This window comes from Podarcis filfolensis, assembly GCF_964270895.1.
Source record: "Podarcis filfolensis genome assembly, chromosome: 5".
Lineage (NCBI taxonomy): Eukaryota > Metazoa > Chordata > Lepidosauria > Squamata > Lacertidae > Podarcis > Podarcis filfolensis.
Window position 1 is genome coordinate 40,712,594 of NC_139608.1, and position 19,032 is coordinate 40,731,625.

General features: G+C 39.3%; 1 protein-coding gene across 2 annotated transcripts; it reads left to right on the forward strand.

Moving 5' to 3' along the window:
- The first annotated feature begins 13 nt into the window (after positions 1-13).
- Positions 14-18,673, forward strand: KLHL24 (kelch like family member 24). 2 transcript variants are annotated; one of them, XM_083615226.1, is made up of 7 exons: positions 14-170; positions 5,471-6,454; positions 7,643-7,827; positions 8,336-8,454; positions 8,982-9,170; positions 10,405-10,593; positions 12,159-18,673. In XM_083615226.1, exons 2-7 carry the CDS (start codon positions 5,532-5,534, stop codon positions 12,357-12,359), a joined length of 1,806 nt encoding a protein of 601 aa, XP_083471352.1. In that variant the 5' UTR covers positions 14-170; positions 5,471-5,531; the 3' UTR covers positions 12,360-18,673. The 2 variants fall into 2 exon arrangements, with proteins under 2 accessions (XP_083471352.1, XP_083471353.1); XM_083615227.1 differs by lacking the exon at positions 14-170 and adding an exon at positions 1,675-2,198.
- Positions 18,674-19,032: the final 359 nt, after the last annotated feature.

The following is a 19,032-nucleotide window of genomic DNA, read 5'->3' on the forward strand; positions in this document are numbered from 1 at the left end:
ACATCCGTGACATCATGTGTTTTGGCTCTGGGAGGTCACATGTTTCGGGGTCTCCTTTGTTTTGAGTTGAGCTCGAACTTGAAGCAGACAAAAAGAGAGAGCGCGAGAGCGGAGGAGACCCGGAGCCGTTGCGCGGCTCCTTCTGATCGGCAGAAAACTGTGATTGACAGGTAAATGGCTTGGCTAAACTCAGCGGCTAAGTTGCAGGAGGCCAAAAGTATAATTGGGGTCCGGTGGCCGGCGCAGGAGTTATTTCCATTCGAAAAGGAGCATCAAGAGGTGCACAACCATAATAATATACCTACAATCGTAATGAGTTCGAATGCAGGGCTCGTGGTAACTCCCATTACAGTAATAATTACAAACAGAAAATATGTCCTCCCTTAACATTTATCTTTTCACCCCACCCCAGTCCAGCTTCTCTAGGAAACTTCGTATAAAATGAATTTCAGCGAAGATTAAATTGCGTCTGGATTCTGCTATGGTGTTCTGTTTTGGGATCAGTTGTGTCAGATTTGCAAGGGGGAGAAAATGCCGTTGATATTGCAATGTCTAGCCGTTGTTATGTAGGCAGGGCAGAGATAGTTTGCCCTGGCGCAATTTCCGTCTTTATCCTCCTGGCTAGTATTGAACACGCAGCGAAGCACAACGCCGTTAATACTGTCGAGCGCCTTGTTCGTGCGCAGAGAAAGGAAGTAGAGTTCAGCTGGAGGTGGAAAACAATGTGCGTGGCGCCTGGCGGAGGGGGGTGGGGAGAGCTCGCCTCTTTCCTAGGTCGGTACTTAAGGACACGTAAATTCCGGATTTGCACTGCCGTTGGGCGAGGGGGAGCAATACTGCAAGTTCTTGATTTCGAATTGTAAAGTTGCGAGGCCTCTTGTTATATTAAGGAAGGTTTCGGGCTTCGGCACCCAAGGATTTCGAGTGGAACTCGATAAAGAATTTTTCCTCTCCTCCCTATTTTTTTCCTCTCTCCTCTAACAGTCCACCCAGCTGGACATCAGATTGGCCAGGCATTTGTGTTTCAGGCCGGCACTAGAAAGCTGGATTGGTCAGAGAATGTTGACAGATCTGGATCAATCTCGCGAGCATCTGGAAAGTGTTCCATTCCTCCTCCTCTCACCCCCCCATCTTTTCAATGTTCCTGCGTTTTGATATGGACGGTCACCCTGGTCTAAATTTGGTGGCTGTTTTATGCTTATGGGAATAGGCTGCTTCGTGCACTCCCGTCTTCGCTGGCGCATCATATTCCCATTGGGGTGAATCCTAGTAGCTTGAGCTCCCCCCGCCCTTGAGGTACTTGGCGAAGAGGCTGCGTTGGCTGCCAGTTCCTCTGGACCAGACCACTTTTTCAGGAGGGGGGAGGGAGGCCTCGCAAGGAGCTGTTGGAACACGCAGGCCTTTGTGAGGAAGTGGAAATGCCGCTCCGACGCTTTGGCTTAGGACCCGAACCGCGAAGAAGCGTCGGGAGGCGGAGTCGCCTGAGGCCCAAAATATAACAGGGACCGGGTGACCATCCCCTAGCGCGTTATGGTTGGTTCTCCGCTCCCTTCTTCGGGACAGCTGGAGGAGAGAAAGGCGGGGGCAGCGCTGAGGGAGTCGCGCTCTCTAATTGGACATAAAAGGCGGGGGGCGGGACTTGCCTCCAGGGCTGTTCAGGGTGAAGGTGAACTGGAGGATGTGCTCGTGTGCGCGCGCGGGGCCGAGGCGTTGCTCGGGTTCGAGCCGAGGCCGCTTGTATAACGGCTCGAACCGGACGCTCACTTCAGGTTGACGGGAGAAGGCCGTTATTTTGCCTCAAGTGCTTTGAAGTGACGCCTGCCTTTCAGTCACGCGCCTGCTTTTACCCGAAGAGTTTTATTTCTCACATAACACACTTCGAATGTGACTTAAGTCAAATGAACAGCTTTCCTCCCGCTCAGTTAGTTCTGGGCTGTTTACATGTTCTTCATAGGGCCCGTTGATGCAGGATTCCCAAAGCGGGTCTCGCAGCAAAGCATACCTCTCCTCAGTAGAATGGGAAATAACGAAATCCCAGAAGAATGACGAGTATTAGCCATAGTGACATTTCTTTTTACAGAGCAAACAAAACACAGCCCGCCGCCCCCCTGTCCTTGTAAAGGGTGGAAGGAGACTTGTGTAATTTCGAGATGATCTGGAAAGGAAAGAGGAAAATGTTGTCAGGCACTATTTGTCAGGTACTTTGGCTCTGCTGTCTTATTCTAAAAAAAAATGTTTTAAGGGAATTATCTGGAAAGGAAACGAGGTGAACATTTGCAACTGGCTAATGAGTAGCATCATAATGTTGACATTGACTTGCATTTCACTGGTGAGTTAAGCAGAATTATTAGTTGATCGTATCTGTCCAAAGAGAACATTTTATGGAACGTTAAGATTTCCTGGTAGTATTTACATTCTCAGATTTCAGCCCTGGGGTGGTGGGGCACATAGGGAGTGGAATATGGTGAAGTGAGGGAGATGCATAGGTAACATTAGGTGAACACAAGGAAATACAGTTAGGTCTACATATTGGGTCTTAAGGAAGTCAATATCAGTGTCCTGTTTCTGCTATTTTACCTGATCTCAGGTTAATTATAAGAATTTTTTTATAACTCTGCATAAGTTACAATGCAGCCTCACCTACTCAGAACTGTTGTCAGGAAAGGTCAAGCTGTATTTACACTGTATTTACAAAGAGCTAAGGAGATAGTAAAAAGACTGAACTGCGAACCATGACCTAAAACCTTACTTTAGCCATGGAATCATTTTGATGGCCTTAGGTGAACCATTCTTTTCTCTAAAAGGCATAAGAACAGCCCTGCTAGGTCAGGCCATCTAGTTCACTTTTCTGCTCTCACAGTGGTCTGCCAGATGCTTATGGGAAACCAGCAAGGAAGACCTGAATGCTCTCTCCAGAGCCCTCCATCTGTAATATGAGAATAATCATACTTACCTATATTACTGATCTAATTTTATTATTTACTCTCTATCTCACCCTTTCTCCACGGGTTCTTGGGAACAGTGGGTTGTTGGGAACAGTGCTTTCAGCCATTAAATGACTGGGTAAACAGGAATATTTTTAACTTCCTCCTAAAAGTCAGTAATGAGAAAGGGAGACATACCTACCCAGAGGGGGCATTCCACAAACAAGGAACCACTTCTGAATTGACCCCCATCATGAGTCACTGCCAATCAGATAGCCTCCAGTGTTGGCACCTATATGCAAAGTGGTCCCCAGCAGGAACACCAGTATCAAAGTGCAGTATACAAAAGGCAGATACAGTCACGGTAAAAAAACCCCAACTTATTAATAACCTAAAATACTGTAAAACAGCCAGGAATATTTAAAAGCAGGAGTAGAATAAAAGTACATTTAAAGGTGGCCCTATACTAAGGCGGTCTGGAACTATATGGTTTTCAAAGTCTGCCAAAAAATAGATGAAGAGGACATGTACATGTACATGTGCCTCTCTTGGGAGGTCATCCTAAATTTGGGTGCCTTAGCAAAAGAGGCCATATTTCTCATCGCCACCTGCTGCATGTCTGTTGATGGGAGGACAGAAGGAACAGTCACAGAGACAGAATAAAATAAAAATTCTCAGAGAGGTTCACATGGGAGGAGATGATTCCCAAAAATACCCTGGCCCCAGACACTCTTGGGATTTAATGAGAAAAACGAGTACCTTAAATTGAGGCTGGAGGCAAACTGGCAACCAGTAAAACTGGTAGGTGAACTGTATATACTCCAGTCTACTGACTCCAGGGGAATCTGGCAACCACATTTTGCACCAATTGGAGTTTCCTACCTGTCTTCAAGGGTATCCCCAAAGAAAATGCATTACAGAAATCCAACTTGGAACTAACTAGCTCGGAAACAAACTTAACTAGGGCCAGACTCCACTTATCCAGAAGAAAGTACGACTGAAGGAACTAAATAAAAATACACTCCTAGACACTACAGCTACCTGTATATCTAAGAATACTCTAAACTGTGAACCTACTGCTTCAGGGGGAGTATGACCCCACCCAAAACCATCTGTACACTTCCTCCTAGTTCTTGTAAAGATTATTGATATAGTAGATGTGAGGCACTTTGTTCTAAAATGCTGTACAAATATATTTATTGCTATAATGGCTTAACTATTGAGTCTCTGAATCACATATTAAACATTTAATTATCTAGAATAACAATCAAATGGTTTTAAGATGACTTTTTATGTCTAGTATTAGATATGGGTGTGATTGAGCAAAAGCAATGAAACTGTAAGTGCTATTTAAATTAAAGAGACAGCTTGAATGCTAGGAACATGTATATTTATCTAAAGTGGACAAGACCGAAGTGAGTTGGTTCTCTCTGCAGGAGTCATATGCCTCTAGAGATTGGAAACACACCTGGTAAATTCAGTCTGTTGATTTGTGTGATATAATGCATGCATGCATAACTAATATATTCAGGGAGGGATTCGGTTGTACAAGTGTAAATTGTTGCACTGATAGAACCAGTTAGTTGAATACCATCCTTTCTTTTTTAAGCAAAGTTTTGACTGTAGACAAAAGCTAAGACAAGGAAGGTAGGAGCTAAAAATAAGGCTGCCCAAGAGAGATGGAGATGTTTTCAGGGACCGAAAGGGTTTATACAAATACAGCCAAATCCTCCCTTTGCCGTACACTAGCTGAACTGCAAGATATACCTGTTGCCTCATCCTCCCAACTAGATCCATGTTCCCAACTAGAGTTATGGTCAAGTCTACTTGCAGCCAAGCAAGCACTCCTCCACTGATTCTGTATCTTACACTGGGTCTGTGTTCATATTAGTTCCTGGTGGGTGAAGGGGAAGAGACTGGACCCATGGTATGATGTAGGAGGTTATCCAAAGCCCCAGGTGAGGTATTCAAGTAACTTGGCCAGTCAAGCAGCTTAACGGGTTTTTCAGGTGTGCTGGGGTTTTCTCTGGGGCCCCAAGCATCTTTATTGCATTATGTTCTCCCAGGATATTGATTATTCAGCCAGTAGGGACCCCAGATTCTAAGCTTACATTTTAAAAACAGTCTCTGACCCTCCTAGAAAGAAAGCTTTGAAACAAAATGTACAGATGCTCTTCAAAATGATTCCTAACCTCCCTTGGTGGGTTATGAGTGCTCTTTCTCTTGACTTTATGCTTTGATGGTTGTGGGATTGAGGTTGCAGTTAGCAAGCGTAGTGGTTGGTGAAGCTTTAGCCTCTTTCTCCTTCAAGGTCCTTCATGGTATAGAACTGAAAAGTTCAGTATGGAACATGAGCATAGCTGGTATATGGGTGGCACTTCACTCATAAGCGCATTCAAATGTCTATGCAGTGTGTGACTTGGTGACGTTGTATGCATGACATCTTGGAGCCGGATGTTTAGAGAACCAAACCTGGTTACTGTCATAATGTAATTGATGGCATTTGCAATTTGAACTAATACTTTGAAATTATTTTTTATCTTTAGCACCCAAAAGACGACACTCATCAGTATTTTCTCCATGATATTATAAAGAGTTGATATAACAATGGTACTAATAATGTTGGGACGCAGATTGAACAGAGGGGAGAGCCGAGCTCAGGAATCCCCGGTCACGAAGCGTAAAGTTTTTGAAATGGACCCAAAGTCTTTATCAGGCCACGAGTTCTTTGACTTCTCTTCTGGCTCATCCCATGCAGAAAGCATACTGCAAATCTTCAATGAATTTCGCGACAGCCGCTTGTTCACAGATGTAATAATCTGTGTTGAAGGCAGGGAATTTCCTTGTCATCGAGCTGTTCTTTCAGCATGCAGCAGCTACTTCCGAGCTATGTTTTGCAACGATCACCGAGAAAGCAGGGAGATGTTGGTAGAAATCAATGGAATTTTTGCGGAAGCTATGGATTGTTTTTTACAATATGTGTATACAGGCAAGGTTAAAATCACAACAGATAATGTACAGTACCTCTTTGAAACATCAAGTCTCTTCCAGATAAGTGTTCTGCGTGATGCTTGCGCTAAGTTCCTGGAAGAGCAACTGGATCCTTGCAACTGCCTAGGAATCCAGCGTTTTGCCGATACACATTCACTGAAAACACTATTTACCAAATGCAGAAATTTTGCACTGCAGAATTTTGAGGATGTGGCCCAGCATGAAGAATTTCTTGAACTTGGAAAAGATGAACTCATTGATTATATTTGCAGCGATGAACTGGTAATTGGTAAAGAAGAAATGGTTTTTGAAGCCGTTATGCGCTGGGTTTATCGGGCTGTTGAAATCAGACGCTCAGTGCTACAGGAAATTCTCACACATGTGAGATTGCCCTTGTTACACCCCAACTACTTCGTTCAGACAGTGGAAGTGGACCAGTTGATCCAAAACTCTCCTGACTGCTATCAGCTGCTGCATGAAGCAAGACGGTACCACGTACTTGGAAACGAAATGATGTCCCCAAGAACTCGGCCACGGAGGTGAGAGGGCTGGGTTGATTTTTGTTGTTGTTACATTCCTGAATAAATTATTCATTATAGTGATAGCTTTTGTTTGAAACATTCAGTCTATTAAAAAAGATTTAACCAATTGACCAGTTAACATAGTGTATTTTGTATCACCTCAATAAAGATGTGATTTGCTTTTTATCATTAGGCTTCTTTGTGCTGAAAAATTAAGGAACAATATGAGACAGAATGTGCGGGAGGGAGTACATCACTACCACACAAAAAATGTTAAACACATTTTAGTGCTTTATATTTCAGTTACTTCAGTTGTTATGTCTTGAACATTTCTGAAGGCTAGTTGTTTTTTTTACTGAAAAAACCATGTTGGGATTTGGGGGAGGGCTCAATGGTAGAACATCTGCTTTGTATTTAGAAGGTCCTGGGTCCAGTCGCCAGGTAGGGCTGGAAGAGACCCCTGCCTGAAACCCTGGAATGCTGCTGCCATTCAGTGCAGATAGTAGTGGAACCTTGGTTCTCGAACTTAATCAGTTCCGGAAGTCCATTCAACTCCTGAAAACCAAGGTGCAGTTTCCGTTTGGCTGCAGGAACTTCCTGCACTCAAGCGGAAGCCATGTCAGACGTTCAGCTTCCAAAAAACGTTTGAACACAGGAACACTTACTTCCGGGTTTTCGGCATTTGGGAGCCAATTTGTTCATCAACTAAGCCATATGAGAACCAAAGTTCCACTGTACTAAATTAGACTGGTCTGAGTCAGTGCAAGGCAGCTTCTTATGCCTACTCAGAATTAAGTCCAGTGGGGCTTCTCTCCAAATAATTGGCTTTGAATTGCAGCTTTTTAAACATGTCTGAATTTCTATCGTACGTGCCTATAGACTAGGGATAACTTTTCCTGCTTCATGTGAACTCTGGTCCATTAAAGCTAGTACCTAGTGGATTTGTTACTCTTTAAGGTGCCACAAGACTTTGTTTTAGTAAACTTGTGGATTTATTTATTTATTTAGGAAATTTTTAAAAAAATGTTCTAAGAATATTAAAAAAGTATTTACTACTTTCAATAAATTAAGGACAGATAAACTGACTTTTGTTTTTCGTGTTTTCTTCAAACCCCACCCCCGGTTAACTTCCAGATATTGTAACTTTCAGATTCTGGTTTATTTATTAGGTTTTTCAATAAACTACTTTGGTTTTTCTGTTTCTAGGTCAACTGGCTATTCTGAAGTGATAGTTGTTGTTGGGGGCTGCGAAAGAGTTGGGGGATTTAATTTGCCCTATACAGAATGTTACGACCCCATGACAGGAGAGTGGAAATCACTGGCTAAATTACCAGAATTTACAAAGTCTGAGTATGCAGTTTGTGCTTTGAGGAATGATATCCTCGTTTCAGGTAAACAATTTATATTACACACAAAAGCATTGTGGCGAGAATACTATTATCATCAGTTTATGGAAGTCTTGTGGGAAATGGAGAAGTGGACTTAGTGCTACTTTTGTAGATTGTCAGAAGCACTGAAAAGTGAATGCACAAATTACTTAGGCACCCACTTTTGGATAGCATTTGAAGATGCGACTTACATTACCACAGCTAAGTTATATGTGAAATGCACTTTACCACTGAGCACAAGTTTTCCCCAGCTTGGTAAACAGACATAGTATCCGAAGTGTAAACTACTCCAGAAAAAACTACATTGGTGAAAAGAGGTATTGCTTTAATTGCCCAGTGGAAAAGAATTCTAGGAAGTGTTTTCATACATTGGATTGTTGTGAACTTTATTTTCAGAAATGTAATTTTATCATGATATGGCTTTTTTTTTTTGTCCACAACTGGGCACAATGGAACAAACCCTTTGTTTAATAACAGCCAAATTCCTGTCTTGTTTTTTCTTTCAAATGAGGTGGAAGAATCAACAGCCGTGATGTGTGGATTTATAATTCTCAGCTTAACATTTGGATCAGAGTTGCCTCTCTAAATAAAGGGAGATGGCGTCATAAGATGGCTGTTCTTCTTGGTAAAGTAAGAGATATTTGTTATTATCTAATAACATGGTTGAAATGCACAACAAATATCTAGAAATCAGACTGTATTCTCTCAATTAATTGCACCACTTTTACAATTGAAATGGATGTCACCTCAGTTCTGATTTTTAGTCTGTACTATATAGAACTACACATTTTGCCAGTAAAAAAACATAATTAAAGAAAATGGCCAAAGAAAATAGTTTGTTTAGGAAGCCTCAGTTGTAAGCATGCACAGTATGTGAGACTGTATATTATCTTTACAGTGCACATAGTGTGGAAATTAAGGAAGGAGCCTTAATTTCCAATATCCATGCTTTTTGGTGCGTGTGATTTGTAACTGCATTAGCTCCCTTTTCTTAAACTGCAGGGGGGGGGGTCAGTCCTAAAATACATAAATACATTTTCACAACTCAGCAGGTCACAAATGAAAACAGTGAGGCTTTGTGTAATGCCACACTTAGGTTTGCTAAAGTAGCCAGGCAGTAAGCATATTCTGGCAACATTCTCTCTTTACTTTTAAAGGTATATGTGGTTGGAGGATACGACGGACAAAGCCGACTGAGCAGCGTAGAATGTTATGACTCATTTTCCAATCGATGGACAGAGGTAGCATCTCTTAAAGAAGCAGTGAGTTCTCCAGCAGTTACCAGCTGCGTGGGCAAACTGTTTGTGATAGGCGGAGGTCCTGATGACAACACATGCTCTGATAAGGTTGGGTAATTGTATTCACTTTCTTTTCTCTATTTTAGTAACATTCAAAATGAATAATATATAAAAATTACTAGTAATTGAAAACCAGCGAGAACCTACAATAACATGTTGCAAGATATTCCCAACTCCTGTTCTAGGTTCCAGCAAACCTGAAACAGGAGCCTCATAGTTCTGTTTTGGGTGGGGAGCATTCAGGAGACATAAAAGGAAAATAGATAGGGGGCAGGGAGTTAATATTTATCCACCCTCCTAAAACCTTTCCATGCTGTGCTATATAGAGCTAAGGCATTCAGTTTGCAGTGTGGGCTTCCCTTTCCTGAGCATTTTATTGCTTTGTAGTGGGAAGGAATGTGGTTTTTCATTCCCCATCTCCTAAAACCTTGCTTTATAATATGTATTCCAACAACCCTAATCCCTACGTCCAGGCTTATGTAAGCTAGGAGTTTGAACCACCACCCACTGCCAGTATTTCCATTGTTCCTGGAGACAAGGCAGTTCATAGTATGCAGTCCTTATCAGGCTGTTTGGCGTGGAGGTTATCGTCTCTTTTTTGTAATGTGTTAAATAATAATACCTAACAAGTCTCCTAGGTTTGCAGAAATTGCTACATTGTTTGTGGGTGGCCTGATTTTACTGCCAAACCGATAGGCACAGGACCACCAAAGTTATTTTAGAGCCCTGCCTTGCTTGGCATCTCTGGAGGGGGTTTCATTGCCTTTCATCCAAGCTTAGAGGAGAGTATCTGAACTGGCACAGGATAGGCTGACAAAAAACAAATGGTCAATAAATGGCATGAGGTATGCATGAGTGCTGAGTCCTCTGCCTTTCTTATTGTGTTAGGGAAATTTTTGACGCTTTGCAATGGGGTGGGATGGGGTAATTTTAATATTTCATATTCCCCCAGGAATGGTGAAACCTCACTTTTGTTTGTGGGTTGCCTTGGCTTGTCTTCAAAGTGATTGGCATGGAGCAATAGAATTTTACTATTGGTAGGAATTATTATATAAAACGGTTGCATTACTAATGTTTTGTCCCATGACATGAAGTCCTTATAGAGTCTCACTTGCTAATTGGGTTGGCATGAAAAGTTCTTTGATAATTTGCAATTACACAGTTGACTTGCTCAGCCATTTAAATATATCGTTCAATCAGTATTAACAACTTTGGGAAGCTGAAACCATATCAAGTTAAAGTAGAAGAGCTTTGAAAGTAAAATGTGTTTGTTATTTTTCAGGTTCAGTCTTACGATCCTGATACTAATTCTTGGCTACTCCGTGCAACAATCCCCATTGCAAAGAGATGTATAACAGCTGTATCACTAAACAATCTCATCTATGTTGCGGGAGGGCTCACAAAGGCAATTTATTGTTATGATCCAGTTGAAGATTATTGGATGCACGTGCAGAATACATTCAGTCGACAGGTAACAACAAAGATCTAGCAAAGTTGCTCCTTTGTACATTGTATTTATCAAAATTCTAAACACATTGTGTTAGATCCAGATAAAAGCACATCTAATGAGGCTGACAAAAGCTAACTTTCTCCCCTGGTCCACAGCCTCATGAAAAGGCTTCTTCAAAGCATCTAACAATACCATATTTGAAAACAGTTCAAGCAATCCCCAAATGAAATTAAACTGGGGACGCTTTCATACTGTTGCTATTTTGGAGTGGATTCGCTCCTATACCAGGTTGCACAATTAGGTGGTTTTTTGCAACAAACCTTCCCCCCACCACTCTCCCCCCAAAGTGAAGTGCAATAAGGAAAGTGATGGGGAAACATATAAAGATGAAAGCTGAATAAACAGGTCTTCTGGAAGTGACCTAGTTTAAGCCATATTGAACTAGTGAGAAATGAACATGTAATGTACAGAATTTTAGAACTGAATAATGGGTGGAACTCACTGACAGACCACACCAGTACATCTATGGGTCAGGATACTCCTTTACACAATACCATGATTTCACTTTAGACAACAATGCACATGCTATTTTAGGTGCTACTTTATACTTGTCAGTCAAAAATTCACCTTGGACTCCTATACCCTAAGAAGCAATCAAACAGGCTGATGCTAATGTTTCTTGGTCTGAATCTGATGAATGCCTCATTGCATACAGTAGAGCTTTCCAAACTTTTCATGTTGGTGAAACACTTTTTAGACATGCATCATATCGTGACACAGTAATTCAGTTTTACTAGCTAATCAGAGGTTAAACTAACTCCTTTCCGGTCCTAGGAGCAGCACGGGGAGCACTTGCCCCACACAAACACACACACTGCAGCCAACACACTAATGTTGCAACAGTTTGGAAAGCTCTGGCCTACAACAGAATGCCTAACACTTAGTAGAATCACACAAACCCTACTGCTAGAAAACGGTTTATCATTTTGCTACAATACTTTTGCCACCACATTTATAAAACCCATAAATAAGCTTACTCTGGGAGGTACCTTCCTCTGCTTATCCTATATTTTTACTCCTGATTTTCCTCTCATCTGTTTTGTGTAGTATCTAATATCATTGTTGTCTGTTGTTTTGTAGTTTTCCATTCTTTCCAAAGTGTTCTTCTACCTAGTACTTAAGACAACTCACAGCTCTTCTGTTTGTATACCTTTTCAAATGTTTCAGCATATTTCCTCATTTGCTGCCAGTTGTCTATCTTAATTCCTCTTCCCATCATTCCTCTTTTCTTATATAGTACTGTGCATCCATTTTCTTAAACTTATCACTTACTTGATACTTATCTAGCCTTTTCCCAGCACAGTTAGCCAAGGATAGAATCCACCACAGATGTTCAAATATTGGGCCAAGATTAACAAAATGCTACAAAATTATTGTGCTGCCCAAATCCAAGCCCAAACTGAGGAAATAGTTTATTGTAGCCTATCACATCTACTGTATTTTAGGGTGCATCAGGATGAGCATAACATACTAATAATCACAGCTATGAATGTTTTAATTATTTTCTTCATGTATTTGATGAACAGGAAAACTGTGGCATGTCTGTGTGTAATGGCAAAATCTACATCCTTGGTGGGAGGCGAGAAAATGGAGAAGCTACAGATACCATTCTTTGTTATGATCCTGCCACCAGCATCATCACAGGAGTAGCAGCAATGCCCAGGCCAGTCTCATACCATGGCTGTGTGACTATTCACAGATACAATGAAAAGCACTTTAAACTCTAAAAAAGAGGAGAGTCTGTAAATACAAATAAGTGGCATATTACAATCCGGATTTGAAACCTGCCTTTTCCAAAGTATCATCTGGAAAGATACAAGATTGTACTTTTTGCTTTTAAAATTTTGAAAGTGATTCCGAATGTAATTGTTAAATGTTTTCAGTAACCACAATTCAGTAATTTTTCCCAGAGCAATCCTAACCCTTGATCTGTACTGCTGGTGGGGTAAAAGATGGGCTCCCTCTATTGGGATTAGCTGGCACTGGGCTGGGCTGCCACAATGTCCCCCATTGTGCCCACTGAAAGTTCAACAGAGCAACACGAACACAGGCAGTGACTGCCATAAGAACCCAAAATGGGCAGGGCCCTGGCAAGGAGCCCGATTTGGGCTTCTCAGCTACATGAACATGGAGCTAGTGGAGCAAGAATGTTGGAAACTACTATTCTTGCTTTCCCCCCCTTGTCAGCCCAAGTGCAGATGTCACAGTGACTCTTCTGCTCTGTTCCACCCTGCTGTACCCTGGCCACAATTAGGATTGCTCTGTCCTAACATGTTCTGGTTTGAAAACTGTATCAATTTATATTAGTAATTAGATCGTGTTCACTTCTATGTTATCTGTAAAACAGAACACCTTGGATTTTGAGTGTATAGCAGTGCCTTTGGAAGTATTCATCCCTATTTTATATGAAGCATTATCTGCATATTTTCATACCTTATTTGTGGTAAGCACTGTTAACAACTTTACTGTTGCAAGTATGTGGGCGTTAGAATTGGAATTCTGTCTGAAGATCTAAATAACTTCAAAATATTGCATTGGCCTTTGGTAACACGATAGACCCCTCATCAGTAAGCACTATATGCACAGGGACATTCAGTGAGGAAAGCACACACAAATCCCACATGGTTATTTGAATATAATCATGGGATTGCTTTAAAACGTGCTTCTACACCAAGTCTGAGAAGCTATTGATTCTCCCTTGAGTGTTCAGAATTCCCACTTGAAGGCTATCTGAGCTCAAATCACAAGTACCCACTAGAAATGTTCTGTAGAACCTATGAAGATTTTCTCTGATTAAGATTAAATTTGTGCTCAGGTTCAGTATTGTTTACTGTTCTCAGATAGCAAGTCAGTAGATCTTAGGGGTAGGGAGTTCTTGACTGATTATGATAATACCTTTAGAACTAATAAGTAAAAAAACCTGTTGATTAATACCAGGTTGTCTTAGTTTTATTTTTTTTAATGGAATATGGCAGGCAATGCAGCTATTCTTGAAAATTTGGCAGAGATCCACACCTTGTGCTATGCATCATCATCTGAGTTACTATATTTTACTGTAGCACTCCTTATACAGCATAAATAAACCTGTCATACTTATTCATGTCTCCATGGAAGAACTCTGTTATACCTGGTCACTGAATTAGTAAGTGAACATGTAATTGTCACTGCACTTAATTTATGCTGTATTTTGTTAATGATCAGTGGTCTATGATAGACACAGCACAATATTAATTTGCTGCAAATAACTGATACAGCTACACAGAGCTGACAAAATTAATTATGCAAACATGTCTAATACAAGAAAAGTCCATTATGTCATATTAAACTGTAATTTTAATTTGTACTTTTATGTCAGTTTCCTGAGCCTTACTTTGACAAGTTTCCTAACTCTAATATATGACAAAGTTTGTACTTGCAGTGTTTACGTTGCTCTGAATATTATTCTTTTTAGGACACTGCATATGATGCTTATGTAAGCCAATCCATACGCTCTCTTTTTTATGCATTTCCATTTTACATTGTCCATCCAACGTATACTAGCTTTATGGGCCTGCAAGGTTTATTCTTTCTTAAATTGACATTTTAGTTTTATGTAAAAATAGATTGTGAAGCAGTGAATGAAACAATGGTCCTTACAACTACTTAATCTGGCACATTCCAATGAATGCAATTATTAAGCAGTAAGTCTTGAGTTTTGTGGCCTTAGTATCTCTTATTTAACAGATCTGTTTTGTTAGGTGGTAGTTGAACCAATTTTTGTTTTCAAAAAAAGATATGGCTCAAATGATCCACTGAGTGCTTTCTCATATGATATGACTCTGTTGAGTCTTTCATGTTCTGACTATGGATGCAACTACATAGTAGTATCATTGCCTGTGCTTCTATCTTTGAGTAAATTGTGCTACTACTATTTTCTAGATGAAGCATATTATTGAATAGTGAGTATTCAATATTAGCTGTATGAATGAGCAATACTGTATCATAACCAAACCATTTCTCTGATCAATATTTCTTCTTCAAAAAATGACATAAAAATTAATGCATGAAGTGTATATCACTTTGTATGCTTCTATAAAGAAAAAAGGATGAAGTGGATCCTCATGCCATTATTCTTTTGAATGGGTATACATTTTAAAGAAGTAGTTCACAAGTGGCAGATATTAGACAATTTACTGGATGATACCCAATACCAATTTTTTCATGGCTACTTTTTTGAAGCCAACATTAAGCTTGGCTCCCATTGATATTGGGCCATGCACAGACTATGATGTCTGCATTTTTCCTTTGCTGATTTCTTTTGACTTTGGGTAACACCACAATCACTGCAACCTTAGAACTTCAAGTTTAAACACACTTATCTGGGAAAAGACCCCATTTCTTTTGAATATATAGTACATGTATAGGATTGCACTGCAAATCATCTGTGTAACATCAATTATTTGAGACACTTTAATCATGCTAGTTTAAAAAATCTATTTGTAGTTGCAAATAAATCAAACTGCTTTTAGCTATTTGAAAATGGTACTTATGCATCTGCTTGTAATTTGGCATATGTCAGGATAATCTTTGCTTTATGAAGGAAATTAACCTTTACAAACTTTATATATAGTTTATTCTATCCTAATTTACTTGCATGCTCACCCTCCCTCCTTAGAGTTTACTTAAGTGGAATTCACATGGAAAAATTGGTTAAGGGGGAAACAGCTGGATGTTTTACAGTGATTTGCATCCTTCAGCATGAATCTTTATGGAATATATTATTTCACTTTAACTCACCTAAGTTCACCTTTGCTGTACTGTGCTGGGTCCCTCTTATTTGACTAGCCTCTGGTCTTTGCTTTGATGCTGCCACATAGCTTAGCCTCCTGGGAACCTGATACTCTGCATCAGTGCCTTTTTTCTGAGGATACACAAGGGTATGCAGTACTGGCACCTTTTTTTCCCTAGAAGAAAAGCACTATTTAAAAGTGTGGCACTTACTGTAATAACTTAATGGTGAGTACTGGCACCTTTTTTCTAAAAGAAAAGCACTGTTCTGCATGTTTGTTCAGTCCCAAGAAGCAAAAGGGGGTGACTTCTCATTTAAGGGATTACAGCCTTACTATACTAGCTGCAGCCTTGACCTTCAATCTGTGTTTACTGTGCCTTAAACCTGATCCTGGTTGTGATCCAGCTGTGGACACAATAAGGCCAACCACTGCCTAATTCTGATTAAACCACATTCATTTGTGGAATGGGCACACAAGTCATTTGTAAACCTCAGTAGTTTAATTGTATTTTTGTAGCCTCATCAAGCCTGCAGATTCTACCTCCTCAGTCATGCAATCTGGGTGCATATCCCATTCCTGGGAGAAAATACATTTGCTTTGACTTTTTCTTTCTCAACACTGCTTGCACTAGTATTTTGACTTTTGATATGCAGAAGTAAAATACTAAGTGTGTCCAAGTAGACACATTGTAATTAATGAACATGACTAAGTTAGGTCCGTTAATTTCAATAGGTCTATTCTGAGTTTGCTTATTTGAGTATCTTCCTAAAACTGGTGAAAATATGATAAAACAATGAAAGCAGAATATTTTACATGATGAAGCGATCTCAGGAATCACATTTCATTTTCTAATTGAAATCAAATATACATCTAATCCAGTGATAACAAGTAGAAAGTTACTGATTTATATCCAAGTGTCCTGAGAAATAAAATATTTGTGGAAAAGAATGAAATTTGGCAAACCAAAAGTTCTCATTCCTATGAATAAGAACCATTGCCAGACAACACTTGGAATATACTACACTTTGCTTTTGTACTCATGTGGTGAATAACTGTACAGTCATTGTCAGGAAAGATGGCAATTAACTATGACCTAATGAAGCTCTGGGTGTTTTTTTTAATGCTGTACATATATAATGTTTGTGTTTACAGTTCCTTCTGAATTGCATGTATAAAGTCATCCCTGCTTTGTAAATACACTTAGCTTTTTATGGTTGTGAAGCACCATCCCAGATATATATTGGATTTCATCTTGAAGTTGTTGGTTTTGGGTTGTTGGGTTTTTTTTAACCATTTTTCAGTTGATTAAAGTTTTTCAGTTGATTAAAGTTGATACAGACAATTATCAGTAAGCAGTTAACACATATAGTTAAAATTGCAATATATATTTAGGCAATAATGCTTTTTTAAAAGTGAGCAATTTATTTACTTGACAAAATAGATTTACAGTGTAAGCCTATATGTGTCTATGCAGAAGTTGGTCACTGAGTTCAATGGGGCTTACTCCTAGCTAAGTAGGTATAGGATTGCAGCCTTAGTTTTAGCTATAGCCCCTTGTGAGAAAACAGTTGCTGAACATATAACATAGAATCATATATCTTGCAAAAGATACCTGTTCAGCAACATTTCTTGGACTCTTGTAAACAAACTTACTTCAAGAGCAATTCAAAAACTGACTTGTTGAAACATAGGAAAATGTTATCTGCATGCAAAATGAAGATATCTATTTGCATTTGGTGAGCTCAATAAATATTCACAGTGGTTTCAAAAAGTGAAATGTATTCATATTTGGTCACTGAGTTGTGCTTGCTGCAATTTTTTAAACTTGCCCAAGATTGTATATTAACACTACCAGTTGCATGAAAGAAGTAGTGAAGGAATGGGTGTTAACAATTTTGATATTGAAATGAAACATTTGTTAAGGATTTTGTTTTGAAAGAAGTGAGTTTTCTACCTGTGCTTCCATTTCTCTAAAACTAGCAGACCGGGAAATAACTTTGATTTTATTATTGCAATCTAATCCTTAGAAAAACGCATTGTTTCAATCTGCTTCTTTAAAAATATTGCACCCAAAATTTGAGATGAGTGCCTTCTAGACTTGCCTCCTTGGCAAGTCTAGTACATTCTGTTTTACATAATATCATGTACACCGCAGGAAGGCAGAATCCAGACTTGTGAGATGTACTGTACTTTGTTTTTACTAGAATATCAAGATCCTTAAACCACAGCCAGATACAAGATACAGTGATCGTTTGGAATGGGGCTAGTTTGAGAAATGTACACCTAGACTTAAGGAACAGGGCACCTTGAACACATGCTCAGCCCCATAATTCGTTCTCAGTACCAGAACTGAATTCACTGTTTTTTCACAGAAAATTCTATGCCCAGTTTCCTCTAAAGCTTTCTTATTCTTAACAGTCCAATTTTGAAAGAGTGAAAAGTCTTTTATGTTGGCGTTATTACTATTGAAAAGCAGATATACTGCAAATAGTCAAGAGATCTACTTGCAGATCTTGATCTATTTCCATATCCATCCAGAAACTCTGTCACTTTTAAATATCCTGAAAAGGTTGCTTTTGCAATATTTTCAGATTTAGCAGTTTGACTTGGGTATACAGTGAGTTAACTTGGTACGTTTCAAATCAGATTCTTACATGAGATTTGTCCACCTAATATAATTGAGAAGTATGTTGCTTAATATTTTTCTTACCAATGAAAAACTCAAATAGGCCAACATTCCTTTTCAGTTCAGTTCCAGTGCTTTCTGAATACAGTAATTATGTCAGTACTGCAGGATAAATGGCAGCTAAACATATAAAACTCATCATGTGAAATCTTACAGTTGTAACTCAAGGATTTCATCTAGTGACAGCAGTTTTAACAATTATCACTCATTTATGTGCTTTATGAATGCATTGCCCTACCTAAGTCTGTTCTCAGAACTATGTTAACACTTAGTTTGTATTCTTGTAATACTCAAATGATTCAGACAATATTTTAACGTTTTGTGTATGTATTTATAGGTATGTGTGATTTGTTCTTGTAATCATTTTATAATATTAAAGATGATTATTTAGAAATTATACATTTAAAGCTACTGTGTAATGATATGTAGCAGTATTTAAGTGTGTGTGAAAAGCATGTGATTTTAGCTTCTTTTGTATAATTAATCCAAAGAATAGAGAATCTGTATGTTTGTAAACAAATCTATTCTTGGTGTAATCTTTGCCAAAAAAAATCAAATTCTGAATAAATATTGCTAATTTGCATAATTTTGGTTTGCCTTTTTTCCTTGATTTTTTCTCATTGAGAATTTTATCAAACAAGAGTTTGGAAAACACAGATTTGTAAAGATTGGCCATACGATTCCCATGCTTATATACTCTGACTAAACCTCCTTTGTTTCTCACTGCCACATGTATGTTGGTTTCTCACTTCTTGCAGATGGAAATATTTTTTTCCCCTGTGCTCAGAAATACAGATTACTATTGTTGGGAAGATGCCTTTTTACACAGCAAGCACTGCTATTTTCTGAGTTTTATGTCATGCTGACTCAGACCAAGACTTGGTCTGTTCACAAGCCAGGATATACTTAAAAGATGAAAATTCAGATTCTGCAATAGATTCGGTA